The sequence below is a fragment of the Diuraphis noxia genome, unplaced genomic scaffold, assembly GCF_037042655.1.
Source record: "Diuraphis noxia isolate RWA-SAM2 unplaced genomic scaffold, SU_Dnox_SAM2 contig0003, whole genome shotgun sequence".
Lineage (NCBI taxonomy): Eukaryota > Metazoa > Arthropoda > Insecta > Hemiptera > Aphididae > Diuraphis > Diuraphis noxia.
In genome coordinates this window covers 29,255,455-29,275,939 of record NW_028301713.1, presented here as the reverse complement: position 1 = coordinate 29,275,939, position 20,485 = coordinate 29,255,455, and the positions used below count along the sequence as shown (strand labels likewise).

General features: G+C 30.0%; 1 protein-coding gene across 2 annotated transcripts in view; it reads left to right on the top strand.

The window, feature by feature from the left end:
- Window positions 1-12,268, top strand: part of LOC107172446 (proton-coupled zinc antiporter SLC30A2-like) — a 38,325-nt gene extending 26,057 nt beyond the window's left edge. Inside the window, exons 1-7 of one of the 2 annotated variants that reach the window (XM_089223023.1) lie at window positions 1,821-1,876; window positions 4,251-4,477; window positions 6,581-6,694; window positions 7,229-7,529; window positions 9,294-9,480; window positions 10,853-11,093; window positions 11,512-12,268. In XM_089223023.1, coding sequence (XP_089079149.1) covers window positions 1,833-1,876; window positions 4,251-4,477; window positions 6,581-6,694; window positions 7,229-7,529; window positions 9,294-9,480; window positions 10,853-11,093; window positions 11,512-11,657 — 1,260 coding nt within the window. In that variant the 5' untranslated portion in view covers window positions 1,821-1,832 and the 3' untranslated portion in view covers window positions 11,658-12,268. Of the gene's footprint in view, window positions 1-1,820; window positions 1,877-4,250; window positions 4,478-6,580; window positions 6,695-7,228; window positions 7,530-9,293; window positions 9,481-10,852; window positions 11,094-11,511 lie in introns of those variants that run through there. The other variant, XM_089223022.1, reaches the window with a different exon arrangement.
- Window positions 12,269-20,485: the final 8,217 nt, after the last annotated feature.

The following is a 20,485-nucleotide window of genomic DNA, read 5'->3' as shown; positions in this document are numbered from 1 at the left end:
ACACTTAAAAGTTAAAATATAAAATGTTTTGCTGAAATACAAGTTCAAATTTTAATTTATTTGATGTGAATAATATAATATGATAAAACTAAAATTTATTTAAATAGTTAAATCTCTAACCATTTCAATAAATTGATTAACAATTATATATTTACGTTAAAGATTTGATTGCGGTAAACGGTGTTGTTTATTTAAAAGTTCCAATTCATCAAGAGTCTAAGATTTGTCATTCTAATTCTCAACCAAGTTTTTTTATCTAATAATAATGAACAATACTCAATTTTATAAAAGAAATAATCAGATGCTAGGTGTTTAATAATTAATTTACTCAAACACATAAATATAGTTTTATTTGAACAAGTTGAACATACAGCCTGCGAAGAGTTACCAATAAAACAGTTAAATTTAACGTTTTAATATTAAAATATTTCAACAGTTTCAAACGAGAACTCGAGGATAATAGATATTTTCTGACTAATGTACGACATTTTGTACGGTTCAAGGAGGGGATCATGCTCATCACACTATAGGTACGTGCCTGCAGGCTTTCACCGACAGTATTAATTAGCTTGACGATTAAGAGATGCAAATTTGTATTCTGTTAATTGCTGTTAATTAATTTTCATAAACGTAATGTTAACTCTAACAATATTGTTATTAGATAAGCTAAGAAGTTGGACGGACGTGTCCTGAATCTGTCTACAGTTATATGAATAGATATTTTCACATTATATTTGTTGAATACAGGTACACTTATTAAGTACATAGTTTATATGAAACAACTTTAATTTAAATGTACGACATAAAACGGAATGTGTATTATGAGATATGATTGAAAAAGTATAGTTAAAACTATTGTCAATTGTATAGCCAAATGGAATATTATATTTTCAACATCATGAGTTTTTGTATGGATTTTACGATTGATGCATACGTTTTATTAAAACTAATACAAACTATAAAATAATTAAATAGCGGATATATGATTACTTTTATACAAAAATTAATAAAACAAAATGTTTCTAAATATTTTTTTTTTTAATTATATGATAATATTAACAATAATAATAATTGAATATTTGTAAAATTGCAATCATTATGTAACAGTTTTATTAGTAATTCATTTAAACGAGTCTTATCGAAGTTTATTATTAGTATTTTATACCTATATGTGTATTGCCTATTTGCCTATACATATATTATCTAAAATTTCTAATTTATCGTTATTTACTGTTGTGATTAAATTTAAAATGTAACACATGTACCACATCATGACATACATAATATAGGTAGAGAACTATATAGTTTATTTAGTGAGTGTTTAGTCGGAATTTCTGGATCACTCTGTGTTTATATAATTATATCTACGTACGGTATATAAAACTGCATATCTACATGGTTTCTGTTACCTTCTTTTAATATAAAATACCTATTTGTAAAATGTTAAATTATTTACCCATAGTCACTTATTATAATATTATTATACAACTCTACTACGATAACAATAATGCATCTTATTGTCTTTTGAATCTGTAATTTCGAATAAAACTAAAATTACCTTTAGTATAACTATTTATATTTTATAGGTGGTCAAAAGTCCTCTGAAAATCTTTATGCGAATGACAATTATTAGCGAAACGTTGACGTTTCCGGTCAAGGTTAGTGCCTAATGTTAATTGAAAAATGTCTGTAGAAATATTTGATCATGGATTATTAAGCCCAATGTCGAATACAATAAATTCTGAATACACTATGGCACGATCTAATCATTGAACTAATCGATTTCAGATTGTTTGATTACGAACTAATTATGCTTAAGTTTTGAAAACCTAATGATGTACAGCGAACTTTTCTGCTTTTATTATTCAGTTTATAGGTACGCATAATTTATCTATATGGTGTTTTAATTTTAATTTATTGTTATAATAATAATAATAATTTTGTTTTATTAATTATTTAATTTAAGGCATCAACAACGAGGTTATTATCCGGCGTTACATTTATTATTATTATTATCAAGATACCTATCTACTAATTATTTTGTTTCAATTTTCATAAAAAAGATGCCTGACCTCTATTGTTCATTTAACTGAAAACGTTTACTTTTCTCTCAATTATGTTTTTATGGCTTTAAGTAACGATTTGATATACCTATCAACTACCTACTTTTATTCGTCTAATTGCTCTATTGTACACCTGAATATGATTTTTTTCTATAATTCTGAATACCATAAAGATGATTTATAATGTATAATATTACTTACTTACCTACTTAATATTGTATTCCATAGTATTCCATAGTCTATAATTTAAATATTTGTTGCTACTTTAAAATAGGTAATACTAATAGTTTTGAAATAATTATGAGCGAAATAATGTTCAATTTTCATTTTTTTTTTACATAAATGTATAATTAAGTACTTACACGTCTTGGTAGGGTTTCAAGTTCAGTTATTAAACATCATATAATATTTTATTTTATTTTTGTATGTCTATAAGTCTAATGGCGTTGTAAATATTATAAATAGAAATCAATGGTGATTTTCTCTATAATGCTTCCTCGATGTTGGTGGAGTGGCTCAAGTCGCTTAAGATGAACAACTTACTGTACAAGTATTATTATGATAAATTTTATCATAAAGGATAAGTCTTGAGTATGACTATATATTTTTGATTTTTATAATCAGGTTGTTTTTCATTAAAACACTAAAATCTAAATGTACTTTATTACTCATCAAGTGTTTCAATTATCTTATTTTGGTTAAAAAAAAACGCAGTTCATTAGTAATATGCAATAATAACATTCATGACATTGTCAAAGTCAAACAAGAATTGCAAAACATAAGTTGACTTTTTATTTTTTATATCGTTTCTGTCTTACGAATAATTACCGAATTATAATTTATTCATGAACACAATAATATTGTCATCCAATTACACACACACGACATAGTTTCTGCTTGTTATTTATTATTCAAACATTAAAGTAAACAAACATTAGGTACACTGTCATCACCCTTAATTTATAAGTCTTTAAACATTATAATATATTGATATACGATACCTAATAGTTTAATTAAAAATTATAATTCGTCGTATTTATTTTTGTAGAAATTATAATTAATCAGTGTATAGGTTTATACATTTATATTATTTGGATTTCTTTTTTAATCTAAGTGAAAAATAAAAACTAAATAAGTGCATAAGATACATTTCAAGATGAATATTTGAACCAGCCAAACAGAGTTGATAATGAAAGTCAAAGGTTATTCGTGTCGCCGTTTTCATGTGTGGATAATTATTATAAAATTATACGTAACTAAAATATTGCATCGAGTTAATAAAGCATGTTTGAGCTCCACTGTAAATATATATTTGCTAAGATTTATTTGCTGTTATACTTATACGGATCTGAATGAAAATAATCTCAAATAATACTGAATAAATATAGTACGAATGACTTATAATATTGCAGGTGCGTTGTAATCTCGAATCTCGAGCACAACAGCAACGTAGTTGTTGGGTGGAAGCAAAACCCCCTCCAGGGTTGTGTCATCGTAATTAGTATAGATAACAATATGGAAAACAATTTCAATATATATTATTCCACTTTATTATATATTCAATATTATAATGCTTATCGGACCAATTCCATCGGTAAATATTATAGTCGTTACTGAAAAATGGAACTTGTTGAACGCCTTTTCTTGTCTCGAAACTAATAATGTTATATTTTAAATTTCGATTGTTGCATGACGTAGATATGACTGGTACGCTATATTAGCAGTACGATTGTGCGCATAGTTTTCCTTCTATCGTTATAATATATCGATGTTCTTTAGTCTTGGTCATAATCATATTAAAATAATAACATAACTATAATACATAGTGGTTTGGTTGAAGTTATACACAGTGAATTTTAGATCCTAATGCACCATGGAAAACGAATTTATTCCACTGTAAGGAACGATTTCGAGTGTTTTAATATTTTCCGTTTTGTATTTTTTTTTTGCGCGACGCATGTTCTAGTCTTTAAATCCATTCTCGATTTATGCATGCGAGTTTTTCGTGTTTGTAATAATATAATATAATTTTTATTGACGTTTACCGTATATTTACGGTTTTTTTTGTTTCAAAATATTACTTATATCTATTATTATAGTATAAACGGTGATGTGATTACGATGTGCGCGTGTTGTTCAACAATGGTGCAATAATTATTATTATTGTTTTGTGTTGTTTTTTTTCAGGTTAGGCGAAAGTTCCAAGTACGGGTCCGTTAATGAAGACGTGTTCATGAGCACGACACCAACGATGACCGGAGCTTTTGTACGGCAACCGTCAACCGGTTCCGGTAAAGTGTACTGCATACACGGCAAACCGTCCGGCTGTTGCGCCACTTTGGTCTCGACCGAGGACAGCAATTCCAACCACGAAACCCCCGACCCGACTGACGGAAAATCGTCCATCACAATCTGTAAGTACCGCACAGTCTACGTCTTAATTCAATATAATATCACACATGTATATGTTTTATAATATACGTCATACAGGTAGGTATATAATAACGTCTATAGGGTCATTAAAAGAAATAAGGAATCGATAAACGTGCGGAGACGCGATTCTATTAAATTTCTTCACTTAAGTATTAATAATGATAACCAACATAATTTTGGTTTCATAGAAATAAACAATTTTTTTTTTTTATTGGTCACATAACAAAATGGCATGAACGATGAATAAATTATATAAACTATAATTTAGATATTGTAATACCAATAAGAAATGGAGTTTAGTTATATGAATAAATTTAGGAACAGTTTCTGGTAACAGAAAATATCAATAAAACATATAGTTGTATTCAGAATAACACTTTATTATACTATTGAACGTTTTATTAAAATTTAGTGTTTATTGTATAATGTTAAATAGAATATACAGTTACACAAAAAGATTAGATTAAACGAATTAAACAAAACTATAATGATAATTTAGAGTAATATAATAGGCATAATATGTTTTTTTTTTTTTTTGTTGATAAGGTTTTTCATTGAAACACTATTTTGATAATGAATAAAAAGCCTACATATAAAAAAAAAAAAATTAAAAGTGTATAATATTATACTCTAACCAGGCCAACTAAACCATGCTACATCCTATGCAACAATTATGGCATCGTGTTTGTGTATCGTGAAGCACCTAAACGACTGAACCGATTTTATGCGATTTGTCAATTTTTTGGGGATGACCACCCTAGATTATCCGCGAATGTTTTGTGTAGGAAATTTCGGAATTTATAATATTTAATTTAGCTGTATTAAGTTGCTATATTCATTTGTTTGATTTTCATCAATTTATTTACATCAAACATTATACAACACCATTATGCTTGCAAAAAGAATTTTTTCTTTAGTCATTCCTAGTCCAATATATAGAAAATTAAATTAACAGTAAAATAACACAAAGTTGAAGACCTGTGAAAAAGTAAAGTATCATTAAGGCTAAGTTGACAAATGAGTTGAAATATTATAGCTCGCAGCAATATTATAATTTTAATTTATTTAGTTGCAAGTTGCAACATTAAATTTTAAGTTATTTCAATTTAACGTTCTTAGTATCTTAGCGAACGATGATTAATAATAATCGATTTACGCTACCATAGCAACCTCATTATACTTTTTAGATTCTAAGCATAACGATAATAATTCGTAATTTTTATTTTTTAATTATATTAATAAATACTCTTTCTCTCTTATAATACAAACTATATGATATATTATAATATATACCAGATGATTTACCAAGAGTAATCACCCCCATTTTTGTTTAATAATTATTTCCATTCAAGTTCTACATTTTGGAATCATTTAATACACGTTATGGTTTTTTTTTAAATGTTTTTATTTTTGTACTACTTAAAAAGCGTCCCGTGGAGATGCAAACTTTTGTTTTTCAAGTGAGAACTCCCCTCTCCCCCCTTGTCTGCCATAAATTATTTAATGAATATTTTTTTCAAAATATTGATGAATCTGATTTAAAATTCTAACTAGTAGTTTCTCGGTTATTATATAATATTGTTAAAATTCCTAAAAACCGATTTCGAATAACTGCACCATTAAAAAAATAAAAGAGTGTGATCATGCTTGGCGAATCATCCTGTATACACTATATATTATATTGATACTATTATATTTTATACTTATAGCAACTATATAGATATTAAATGTAATGAATTCTCAAAAATTAAAAAAAAAAAAAAAACATTTATATATATGGCCATATACCTACCAGATAAAGTTAGGCACTATCAAGTAATAGCATCCTTGAAGCTACTACTATACACGCTCAAAGTTTAGTCCGTTGGTATATATATATATATAATAAATAGCTAAATAAACGCAAATTAAACGAAAGGAAAGTAATTTCCATGTTGATATGTTTCTTGTGATATTTCGAAACGAAAACAATCATTATTATAATTAATAATTATAGTGTGACCGTGTAAGCCGATATTATAATATTGAACCCTGCACACGCTTCACTCACTTTAACAATATGAATCGATTTTTATAATTAACAGTCAATGAACACTGTCATCCAAACCGAGAGAGTACATCGAGCAGTGAGAAGGCTAGACGAAAACTCATATTTGCCAGCATACTATGTCTTCTGTTCATGGTCGGAGAGGGAATCGGTAAGTTTTGACGGGAATCATTCATACTTAAGAGGACGCTACACCCGAATTTGATGCCTTCGTCTTGCAAGTGCGTAGATAACATGCAAATTTTATGCACAGCAGATCACGTTTAGCTCCTTGAGTTTAAAATTTAGAATTGATCTCTTATAAAAATTAAAGGTAATTAATTACTATCGAAGGCTGCTCGTATGCTTTTTACTATATTTTTATTTTAAAGCGAGTAATGAGTGTTTTAAAATTGTAAATTGTTTGTATACCTTAAAATACTCATAACTCGCTTTAAAATTAAAATATAATGAAAAGGCTATGAGAAGCCTTATAGATAATAATGTTACCTTTGATTTTTATAAGAGGTCATGATTCACTGTATAAACTTTAAACTAACGGAGCTAAACGTGATCTGCCGAGTAAGACGGAGACAACATATGCGGGTGTAGCTTCCTCTTAAAACATGGTGCGTGACGTGCTTAACAATATCATATAATATTCTATCGATTCGCATCGTACATTGTTAATGTTTCGTGAACGTAGGAGGCTATTTGTCGAGCAGTTTGGCCATCGCGACGGACGCATCACATCTGCTCACGGACTTCGCCAGCTTCATGATATCGCTGTGCGCCATATGGGTGGCATCGAGGCCGGCCACGCAGTCGATGCCGTTCGGATGGTACAGGGCCGAAGTGTTGGGCGCCCTCACGTCTGTTCTCCTCATCTGGGTGGTCACCGGCGTGCTGTTGTACTTGGCCGTCGAGCGCCTCACAGACATGACCTACACGATCGACGCCGACATTATGCTCATCACGTCCGCCGTCGGACTGTGCGTCAACTTGGTGTGAGTACACAATATAATATTATATACATTATACGTGCAATACGCGATGTTAATTATTATCGTCATCACCATCGTAAAATTTTATCAAATTCATCATCGATATTATCGTGCGACGTTCGCCTATACATCGATGATCGATGAAATCGTTGAAATATGAACGATCGTGATTGTGGCGGCTACGGAGCTTAGAAAAACCGTAACTCAACCACATACCTACCTTTAAGACGTAGAACACCCGAGAAGTAATCAAAACGATATGCTAATTATATATATTTAGCCCCACAGCAGTCGATCGTTCTCGTACCGTTACTCTCCACGCATCAATATAACGATCAATAACGATGAAAATATATCGTATGCAAGAAAGTATTGAGCCCCTTAATTTTTTTTTAATGACGTTGCATACGAGATAAAAAGACAAAAATATCTCCAAATACACCCCACAATAACCACCTTAAAAAGAAAAACTTATCGATTCGGCCTTGTACTCGCCACGCATTTATTTAATCTCTTTTTCCCGCAGATAGTGAGGTATGATATATGCATATTAAAAACTATGATACAGTCACTCTAAATTCTATATAGTATAATATTATAAATTATAGGTTTGGGTTTGTGATATATTGTTATATGCATATCACAAAATATCAAAAATATTTATACGAAAAACATTAAAAAATAAACAAAAATTAATATTAAAAAAAGTAATTTGTATAAATAGATGTCCACTACCGTTGTGTTATCATATTTACAATTATTAATGATCTTGCAAAAGAAAAAAATGTGCCAAGATAAAATCAATTTATTTGAAATACGCATTCAAGAAACTATATGCATTTAGTGTAGTTTGTTAGTGCATATAAATTCATACTTGAACAACGTATTATGTTTGCTATTATTTTAGTATTGAAATTAGTGCCAAGCCAACGCAAACAGTGAAGTCATAAAATGGATTTTTAAATGTTTAAATTGGGAGTGTTCTTTAGACAGTTGTATTTTTTATTTTGAAAAATTGCTCAATATACTTTCAACTATGTTCTAAAATGTTATGATATACAGACGACTTTTTACTTTATTTCACAGAAATGTTTAACTGATACTTTTTTTTTACTCAAACACGTAAACATAAATTATACCAATAGAATTAATCTGCTTATCATTATAAAGCGAGTAAAAATGCTTATAACTACCAATAGATTTTAGTCGTAGAATCGTTCCATTTGTCAAACTTAATTTAAAAGTATTAATTTGTATTTAAGTCCTGAATTGACAACAACGTATTTCCAGAGATTGCAAGAAAAATTAATGAACCAATCAGGATCCACTAAATCATGACGTCTCACGTCTAAGAGACCATCATTAACTCATTATCGATCAGGGCCGTCTTTAACCTTTTTGAGGCCTTAGACATTGGTGTTATAATGAGGCCACTACGATGGACGACCGACCCGGGTCGATTGTATTATTATTATAATGACTTTATTAGCAATTACCCTTCGAATTTTCTAGAAATAAGTTTATTTATCGGTAATTAATATTGATTATTGGTTGGTGATTTGGTAGGAGCTAGGGGCCCCATTGATCGCGGAGCCCCGGGCATGTGCCCAAAGTGCCCAATGGAAAGAAGCCAAAGAAGGTGCCTGCTATCGATCCAATATATTTCTTGTGATCGCTCGTGTATGAATATGATAATATTCATAATGTATTTAGTTATAAGCTGTGATCCGATTTTAAAATGTCTTTCGCATGTTTGGATTATTACAGAATGGGTTTGACGCTTCACCAGCACTCGCACTCTCACGGTGGAGGCAGTCTCGAATCGCACAGCCACGACGAGGCGACCGGCCGGAGCACTTCCAACATCAACGTAAGGGCCGCCTACATACACGTCCTCGGAGATATTATTCAGAGTCTTGGTGTGTTGATTGCCGCCGTTATCGTTTACTTTAGAGTGAGTATAAATGGCTGACACTATAGAATATTTAGACCGAATACGTGCCAACCAGCACGTTTTATGTTCAACGCCCGTCGAATATTTAACGCATATAAAATTCCTCGCCGGTATTTGATTTTTTTTTTTTATCCTCTTATCTAACTCGTCGAGCTATTATTAAACACAGGTAGTATTACTGTAATCATTATTACACAATGCATTTTCTAAAATTGTTATCAGCTCGCGCACAATTTTGAGTTTCTGTCCATAAAACTATATTATGCTGTTATAATGCTGTAAGTAACTAGGCACCTACTCGTTTTATGTTACTGATCCACAAAATGTTAGATACCAAGCGATATGCGCGTACCTATCTATAACACCCATATCTATACAGTGTACGACTATCATTATAACGATTATATTCCGACACGTAGTTACATAATTTTATATTATTTTCGATAACCATTTATCCACCACCCTCTCTTCCTGCCACATGTATGTATTGTGTGATAAAAATTTAAAAAAAAAATTTGTTTTACATAATTATTTAATACCGTACGTCATTCCTGTATACTGCAGCAAGAAAATGACGCTAATGCCGCGCAATGTGTAAATAGCACGAAACGCGTATAAATTCACACGAGCAAACTTATTAATTTTTAATTAATTCAACAAGGACGGTTTGTTTTAGATATATTTGATTAAAGTGAATTCATAATACATTTATATTCCCTATCTAACGTTTACCCATATCATGTAGCGTTTTAATTTCAAACACTTAATTTAACTAGGTACACATATTATACGCATATATAAGTGTTATACTTAGGTACGTTTCGGGGTTTGTAATGTACCTAAATAATAATGTACTTGAATACGCCACGCAGTCTGCCTAAACCTTGTACGCGAACCGAGGTTATATTATATAATAGTATTGTGCCAATAAAATATTATTAATAAATAACTCACGGAATTGTCAATGGTCGACTTAAATATTATTGTTTTCTGCATTGTGAATTTTGGTTTTTCATTACGCATCATATTATGGACACCACGTTAATCATTCGATCGTTCAAGTTCATTTTATATCTAGCCATATTTAAAAAATATTATGTTTTTAAATTGTTTGATGTTTAGTGAAAATATATCAAAGATATATAATATTTTTTTTAACTGATCCTTTATTTATGTCATACAAATAGATGCAACGAAATTTACCCAAACATATGTTTACCTTAAAATTTAATCTTTAGTACTTGAATGCTGAATGCTAAAATATGTCAAATTAAGAAATACATCTATATTTCTAAATCACACATCGCCAACCGTTGTTGCATAATTAGACGTAGAGACGTATACATATACTAATAATTGTTTAATTTTTCAGCCTGATTGGAAAATCGTGGATCCAATATGTACGTTTATGTTTTCCTTACTAGTGTTGGTCACCACATTTAACATACTCCGGGATACTATGATTGTGTTGATGGAAGGCATGCCGAAAGGAGTGAATTTCGTAGATGTCTTAGAGACATTCATGAGCATCGACGGCGTAGTCAGGGTGCACAATCTCAGGGTGTGGGCCTTAAGCCCGGATAAAATCGCTTTGGCGGCCCATCTGGCAGTCAGTGAGTATAATCATAGGTGCTGTTTGTGTGCAAATTATGCAGTGATAAGCGTCTGGGTAACGGTCATTTATAATGCAGACAGAGAGGAGACTTCCGAGTGTCTTAAAATGCGATTAGTTATTATTTCCTCAGTGACCGTTTCAAAGAATTGCCATTGTATGCCATTGTATATATATACACTTATTTGTTTTATGCTGTACAGCGATTTTCAAATGATTGGGAGTTGCCAATACATTCAATTTTTAATGCTATCGTAATAAAATAGTTGCCAAAAACCTTGATGACGTTATAAGGGTTGATGTCCTCAAAAAAAAAAAAAAAATTAAAAACCACTGATATGCACGACATACCCCTATCAAAATATTATTATCACATTATATTTGTTTATTAATTATCTGTGTGTGTTCTATGTATACAGGGCCCGGCGCGAACACTACTACAGTACTAAAAGAAGCTTCGCGCAAGATGTACAAAAAGTACAATTTCTTCGATTGCACGCTACAAATCGAAGAATTCGAAACTCAGATGGAGAACTGCAAACAATGTCAGCCACCCAAGTGCTGATCAAACGATTTCAGCCCATCCACCCCTGGATCCCTTAAACCCCCCCCCCCTCCAACCAAAAATCTTCACCTAACTTGTTTATTATAATTTCCTATTATAATATTATTATAGTTTATTTCATTGTGTATATAAAATATATGTTTTAACCATCGTTTCGCTCTACCGCGAGAGTATACTAAATACCTATATGTATTTATCACCCACGCGTATATTATTATTGTTATACATATTATTTTTATGTGTATATTAAATATAAATAATATGTATGCGATTAGTATGCATCATAAACCGTAGTAAATGTTAGTTATTTTTAAATGATAGTTTTATTTAGTTAGTGTTTATAATTAATTAGTGATGTTATATAAAATTATAATTGAAATTTGTAATTTAAGACAAATTTAATGTTTTGGTTGTATACTTAACTTTTATTGTATATTTGCGACTTGTGAATTCGGTAAACAATGCTGCAATGAATGCATTTGTCAGAACTTATTGTAGAGTTCAAAAATCTAGTAAAATATAACTTATAAAGTTATAAGTAAATCTAATACCTATACCTAATTTTAACAATAATTTAAATAATACGATCTAAAAATTTTATTTTATAACAATATGCTCAACTGTTTATTTCTTATATTATTATTGAATATACCCCTATCAAACAGATTTAAGTTAACAACATCTAATAGGTATAAATTAATGTGAATAATTTAAACTCTTGTCATATACTTATTGTAGTAGGTAGTCACTAGTCAGTGAAAACATAAATACATTTTAAATCCGCTCGTCTGATTCTTATAATTGCATACTGTGATCAATTTATAAATTAACAAGTTCATTGAGTATTAAAATGTGATGAAAAGAAGATTCTAGCATAAACATAATATATGAACAAATCTATTTGTTATTAATGTAATATAGTACAATATGTATAAATTCATAAAATAACTATTCAATTTGTATTAATAATTTTAAAGAAAATAAAACTGTATCATACCACATTTTTTATATTTCAATTTATTTACAAAGATGCATATTACTCATTGACTTAATTAGAAAAAAAAATCATTGTTTTCAATTATAAAATTAGTCCTGTATTATTTTAAAATATAAATATAAATTATAAGCCTCACACGATAAATTTCAGTGGAATTCATACATTTTTTTATTTTATTATTTTTATTTTTATTTATATAAATTATTAATTAAATACAAATATTAACGACAATCTTTTTAACATACGCTTCTTACTGGTGATGAGGTAGTGAGATTTAACAAACAAAATTAGTCAACTAAAATTTAGAAGTAGCAATTGTTTAAAATAAAATTAATTTGAAATATTCTAATGACAGGAATACAAATTAAAGCTAAAAATAGCAATAACAAATAATTAACTATAGTGTAATTCTTTATACGACCAGTTATAAATACTAGATTTATTACAATATGCAGTGCAATTAAAAACATCATTTTTAGTATCTAGATATCAAATGAAACTATATAATCTCATCAATAAAGCCCAATATTAAGAATATTTTTAATAATAAAAAGCAATTTCACGCATCTCATTAAGTAATTATTATTAAAGTAACATTATGTACAATTATCATTATTATTATTATTATTATTATTTTTAACATATTTTTTAATTAAATACCTTTTACACAATATTAGTATCTGAAATAATTATATATTTTTTTTTGCAAATAGTCCTTAAAAAAGCTTAAAAGCTAAAAAACAATGCAGAGGTTCCACGATAAAAGGGGACTTCAAAAAGGGTTCCACGGATAAAAAAAAAAAGAAACGCTGCTCTAAAGTTATATAATTATAAATAAATAAAAAACTAATAAGACTATAGTAAGTTGTTAATATAATACAAAATATAGTTATGAACGAAAAATAAACTTCAGTAGATACTGTAGGTATTAAGATTAACACTAAACTGATCGTTTTTAGATTGTATACAATTGAGTGTAGGAAGAAAATATTTAATGTTATTGCACCTATAGTGTTTAAATTCCAAAAATACTCAATTGATACATCTTTATTGTAGTCCATAGCTAAAATCTAAAATATTTATAGTTTTAAACTTGAATTGACAACAATGATGTTATGCAATAATATTATATTATCTGTTTGTCTTGTACATAATTATTTTTTTTAAATAGTCTACCTACTCGTATAAAAAAATATGATCAAGCCAATCGGTATAGGTACCTACCTACATCATTGTAAAACCAATACATTCTTTGCTTCACCCAAAAACTTAAGTAATTTTAAATTATTTAGTTATCAAATGTAGTACATATCATACAACTAGGTACTTATGTACCTACTTAAAATGAGAAAAACAAAATGTGCGTTTCTCGTAATACACAGAAAACAAAATGTACAGTAAAATCAGCTTACCTTATTGGTATAAGTGCAGGTGACAATATTTTGTATACCGTGGTACATCGCAATAACAACAACCTGGATATGATATTATATTGTACCTATAATATATGTACGAAATATGCAATACACCTGTCGCAACGGTCTAGACACAGACGGGCGGCGACGCGTCTGATGTGCGCCGCACGATCCGCCACAAACGCTGTGGACCAGTTCCAAAAGGACTTGTCCGAAACCGCGTCAGTCGCCTCACCTTCTGCGTTACGTTTGCACTTCTTTTGCTGCCGCTTCTTTTGCGCCTCTGCCGCGGAATCGACGGGGTGGCCGCCACCGTTATGAGATCGGCACCAGGCGGCTGCGGATAATCGCGACTGCACCGCTGCCAAGGTCCGCCGACTTGGTGCGGATCATCGGAAGTCATCTAAAATTAGGTATAGTTTTCGTCGGACGACGGTAGTATTCCCGAAGCCGGTTTTGCAGTCGCGTATTGAACGGAAATCAGAACTATTTCTAATGAGCTGTATCAGCTGACGACGGCGACGATGGTGCCATTTGATGCACGCGTTGACGTGGAATTTCCAAAGATTTCGAGTGACGGGCGAAATAAAATGCTGAGCCCTGAGCCCTTGACAGGCATATAAGTGGTATTTATTATCTGCGTGAATCTGACTGCTTCAGTGATTTGAATTTTTCTCCGACGTCCGTCGAAGTCTTGTAATAATATTTTCTCCCATACTATAATATTTATTTATACCTAAACACTCATTCTCCTATACAATATGTATGTGTATAAAACAAACAAAACAATCAGCGTGTAAATATTGATGTTGGCCATCAGCAGTATTATAGGTAGTTACCTACTTATAATTGGATGGCACTTTTGTTTTTGGCGTTTTGTCTTGTCCATACACATTTACCGTATATTATATATTATAACTTTATTTTAAAAACAAACAATTTATTATTCATTCACAACAATAAGCCTGTATTTAAATATACATATATATATATATTACATCACAGTAAAACATGTGAGAAAAGTAGCAACTCAATTACAACACTTTAATAGGAGATTTGTTTAGTTTTGATTCTGAATTTAAATTATATACTTTTTTTTTTAAATAATCTCATCTGAAATCAAATACGTTTCAGTGGCTTGATTACAAGTTTTTTAGAACAGGCTTTTAAACAAATAATATTTCCATTTATTAAGTTATATCATATATAGTTACGATTGAATAACATTTATCTTGCAAATACATATTTAACATCAAATTTTTAAAGCCCAATAAATTAAAATTTATGGCTTTAAGTCATATTTAGATAAAGTGGTTATCTTTTGTTCAGAAACATATATAAAATATTTGATATGTGAGTGGATAAGTTGATTATGGGTAGTTAATAATTATTTATTATACAATGACTCATTATAAAGTGTAAAATAATTTTTAAAAAAGTTTTGATCAATAATCACATGAATCAAAAAAAAAAAGCAAAAATGTCGAAAATTCAAAATAAATATTATAAATAGCACAAAAAGAAATAAAATATTTTGAATATTAAATCATGACTAGTTATTTCAAATGGGAATATTTTGGGAAAATTTCGAGTTTACACTGTATTTTACCAAAAACTGGTTTTGTCCAAATCTTGGCCTTAAGAGGACGCTACACCCGCATGTGTTGTCTCCGTCTTACAAGTGCGTAGCATAGCAAAATCTGCTTAGCGCGGGACAACTGTTCTCCCTCAATATTTATAATAGAATTTTAAAAATTTCACAACGCATAGGTAAGAACTTTATCTGTGTCATAGCGTCGTTATTTTTTTGATAACACAAACTAATAATTTTAAGTAATATAATGAAAAAATAAATGTATTTTCTTAAGCTTATAACTTTAATTATATTTATGTTATCAAAAAAATAACGACACTATGACACAGATAAAGTTCTTACCTATGCGTTGTGAAATTTTGAAAATTCTATTATAAATATTGAGGGAGAACAGTTGTCCCGCGCTAAACAGATTTTGCTGTGTTATACGCTTGTAAGACGGAGACAACACATGCGGGTGTGGCGTCCTCTTAAGATATATTATTTATTATAAATTAAAATACTCAATTATATTAATGATCCATTTTATAGAGCTTTTTTTTCCTGTTAGAACCAACAGCAGATGAGGATCTGTTTGCACAATACTACTCCTCTGTTGCCATCGTTTATTGATGAAAAATTTAGATAGTCACAATACATATAGCAAAATAACATAGGTACAACTAGTCTATAATCGGTCTATACTTCATTTTCTCGGCCCGATGTCACGCGCACCCGCCGGCCTGGCATCTCGTTCTGATTAACCTGATTACTCAAACGTTTGGAGCGGCTCTTCCTTCCATCTCTGCTAGCCTTGCATTTTGCTTCTTGCAGCTGAGTATACTTCTAACCATATCATAAAAGGCCTGCGTGGCGCAATTTTATATAGCTTACCTTAGTTGACCAATTGTCAATAGTTGTTAATACACCTTGATACACGAACTGTTTCGATTAGTTCTACCAATAATATTGGTACAAGCAGGCTGCTTATCTGTTTGTAGACAATTTATTTAATATTTAATTGTTTTTCGTAAAACTATTTTGGTAACTATATACTTAACATCGATTAGATTTTATTGACTCCGCCAAATTTTCATGCCAGTATTTGATGTAGTATTTTTTAAACATTTAATAGAGTATAATATTATTCTCTTACGTATTATCATTAAATTATGTTAAGTTTTATAATAACAGCTAATACCCATACACTTCATTGCCCGATAAAAATACCAACTCTATATATGATTCAAAACTTGAGTTTCATTCATCGTTTAATACCTGTAACTTCTAGTTAGTGAGGTTCAAAACTTTCTACCTGTAGCTTCTAGTTAGTGAGGTTCAAAACTTTCCGTGACAAATTCCCGTGGATTTACCTTATCTCAATCTCCATTAGAGATTTTTAACACAGTCATTTAAAATACATGACCAAAATGTTTTAACTTTGTAAAAGTGAAACAATTTTTGAAATTGGTACCTCATAAAAAATTGCTAATTTTTATAACAAACGGCCTCAACAAACAATAAACTGGTAAATTTGAAAGCCAGTTTTAAAATATTTTAACGAAGAAAAAATAAAAATTTAATGGAAAAAAAAACCCCCAAAATCGAAAGAGGGGTACAGGAAATTATTTTCAATTTAATAACAATGCTCATTAACTTTATTAATTATGAAAGAGAGACGAGTACACAACTACATTGTAAAATGTGGGAAATGCCCCTGAATAATTAATATAGATATAGATACAGATTTACAAAATTCATCTGAATTACTAATAAATATGGATTTGAATTAGCAATAAAGTTAGATAATCCATCCTTATATTATATTACTATCCCCATAATGGAATGTTAATTCTCAAAAACAGACATTTTAATTAAACTTAAAATCCCTATTCGTGAATATAAATCGAGTTGGAATCTATTCCTATACATACCAGCGCATTTCAAATTCCAAAATTCGACATGTATGATAAACTCAAAAAAACATACATGGTATAGTAAATACAAACAATAATGAACATATTAAAATAATTTAAAGCATACCTAGGACTCCAACATTGCGATCCCACAATAACAGATTTATGTTACACACCAAAATTTTCCTCAGACATTACTCTAACGTTCAACACCAAGATGTGTATTAGAAGCAATTTAAAAAAAATTACCTTTAGAATAAATAAATAAATACTGTTATTTCCAGTTCGTAACGCAAGTTAATAACGGAAAAACGATTACAAAGCAAATTGGGGTAAATACTTATGCAATACAAAATTCACAATCGACATTATTTATGAAAAAAAGAAGTAGGAAACTCAACAGTGATTCAACAAATTTATATTAAACACGACTTATAAAAATAAAGTTACCTTGTGATTATGAATTAATAAGAAATGAGAAAAAATTTTTAACTAAAATGTACCTATGCGAATTAGGTAATACTAATTACAGCGAGACGTCTCACAAGCTCCCGAGTTAAGGAAACGGGAACTTTTTTTGTTTGTATAAGTCTTCCTCTTTATTAAAATGTTTTCGGTGAAAATTATTAATAAGTAGGTGCCTATATATGTATTTGCACAACCATTTACTTAATTTGTGAAAAAACGCATTCAAATGTCGAATGACTAAATGCGTAGTATTATATTCTAATTATATTGAATGACAACAATTTTACTTTACATATTTTTACATATTATTTTAAGAATTAAAATATACTTAACATTTTATAAATTTATACTAATCAGATTTTGATGGAATTTTTTATATGTTTTATATTATTTTATTATATTATTATATTATTATTTTTTATATTATTTATATTATTTATATTATTCATACAATTCAAATCATAAATTATTAATTGATAATAATATAATGAAATACCTATATTTTAGTCCTATTATAATATTATTATACCAGATCAAGTTAAAATATTATTCGTGATGGTGTCTCGATATTATTTCTACCTACCTAATAGGTATACGTGCATTTTTTTATAAGACCTAACTCATGCACTCGTTTATAATATTATTCTTATCTCGCTTGTTATGTAATGCATAGGTATTATATAAGTTTTATACCTACACAACTTATAATAAGTAATATGTCGTATACACATAACTCCCCAGCATATTTATTCTCTAATGATCCTGATCCAAATTCTGTAGGTATGTAGATATCTAATATTATATAGTTACCTATCGAATGACCCATTGGCATTTACCCGCGTGTGGTTTATTGCGCAGAGATTATATGGTATTTGAATTTGTATAGCGGATTTTCGATGGTCATATTATCCTAATCGAAATAATGTCCAATTATATTTAAATGAAAGCATTTAGGACACGCATGAGTGTACCTGTATTATTTACATAGAAACAATTATTGTTTTATTGTACGTGTCGGGATTTAGAATACACGGTGATACATATAAATGAGATATACTAAATTTTAAATGGTTGTTAAGTATAGATTTAAATGTAAATCAAAACATATCAGTAATTTGTAGGTTGGTTATCTACCAATCAATCGTATTCTATTTCCAGTAATAAGTCCATTTGTAATAATGGCATAAACATTTCGGTAGGATTTAAGTATGATTATCAGCGTAGGAATGATTAAAACATAATAATATAATAGGAAGAGGTACCAACACAGGAGTTGAGGAGTAAGAGGTATATTGTTTAAATATTATGTATTTTATTCTGTCACTCGATGATTTGAGATGAAGTGCATATAAAGAACTCGATTAAGAATACTTTTGTAGGAATGTAAGCAACAATGCGTGATCTTATTTTGTATTTACAATTTAATGCGGTGATGGCCGTTAGGTTTAGCGGCACAACTGTTTCAGAAAAACCACAACATATCGCTAATGAATCACGAGCTCTGCGCACTCTGGGGCCGACGTTAATAACTCGTTGGAAGTGACGGGGTCAAGTTGAACGGAGTTGTGCAATGTAGACGCACAGGCGTCATAAATTTGTAGATATTATGATATTATTATTATTATTATTATTATTATCGTGTCATTTGCGGGGCGGCGTACCTCATGAAACGTTCCCGACCTGTTGCGACTCATTACTTTTCGTTACAGATAATAATTTATTACACTATATAGTCATATAGACATTAGATATTTCAACTAGGTACTTACCTATACGTAACATAATTTACCATTTTATGTAGACCTACTACGTGGGTGACGTGTCTACATATATAGCAAGCAATAGCTACTGGCCTACGTCGATGAAAACCAAAAACAGTACGTGAGTAATAATAATAACCATAATTAACTTGCACAACGACAACTACAACTCCAGTAGCAATTCGGCCGAAGGTCCTGCTGGCTACTTACGAGTATCACGCGGTGTTTGACTACAGGGACGGCGCTACTTTTCACGGGCCTCAGGACAAAATAAATTACAAATTATGCAGGGTTTTTGATCACCTTACAAACACTCCAACATCTCAATATCCACCATATGATTTAGCTATTATAATATAAGTGGGCCATACAATACAATTTTAACCAGGGCTTCTCGATAAAGTCGTTAAATGGCTTCGTTAGGAGCAGAAATTTTTTTAAAACCGGTGACCGGTTATCGTTTAATTGTGATATTTTGGTAACCGGTAATCGTTTCTTCAAAGATATTTCAAACACTATCATAACCATCAATCGTTTAAAAACCGTTGATAAGGGTTTTTGGTAATCGGTTACCGATTAAAACCGGTTTTTAACGATTGATTGATTCATTTTTTTCAATTTTTTAATCATATTTTTAAAACAGTTTATTTAGGCCATTCGTGGGTTGATAACATAACTATTATTATTACATAATCAAAA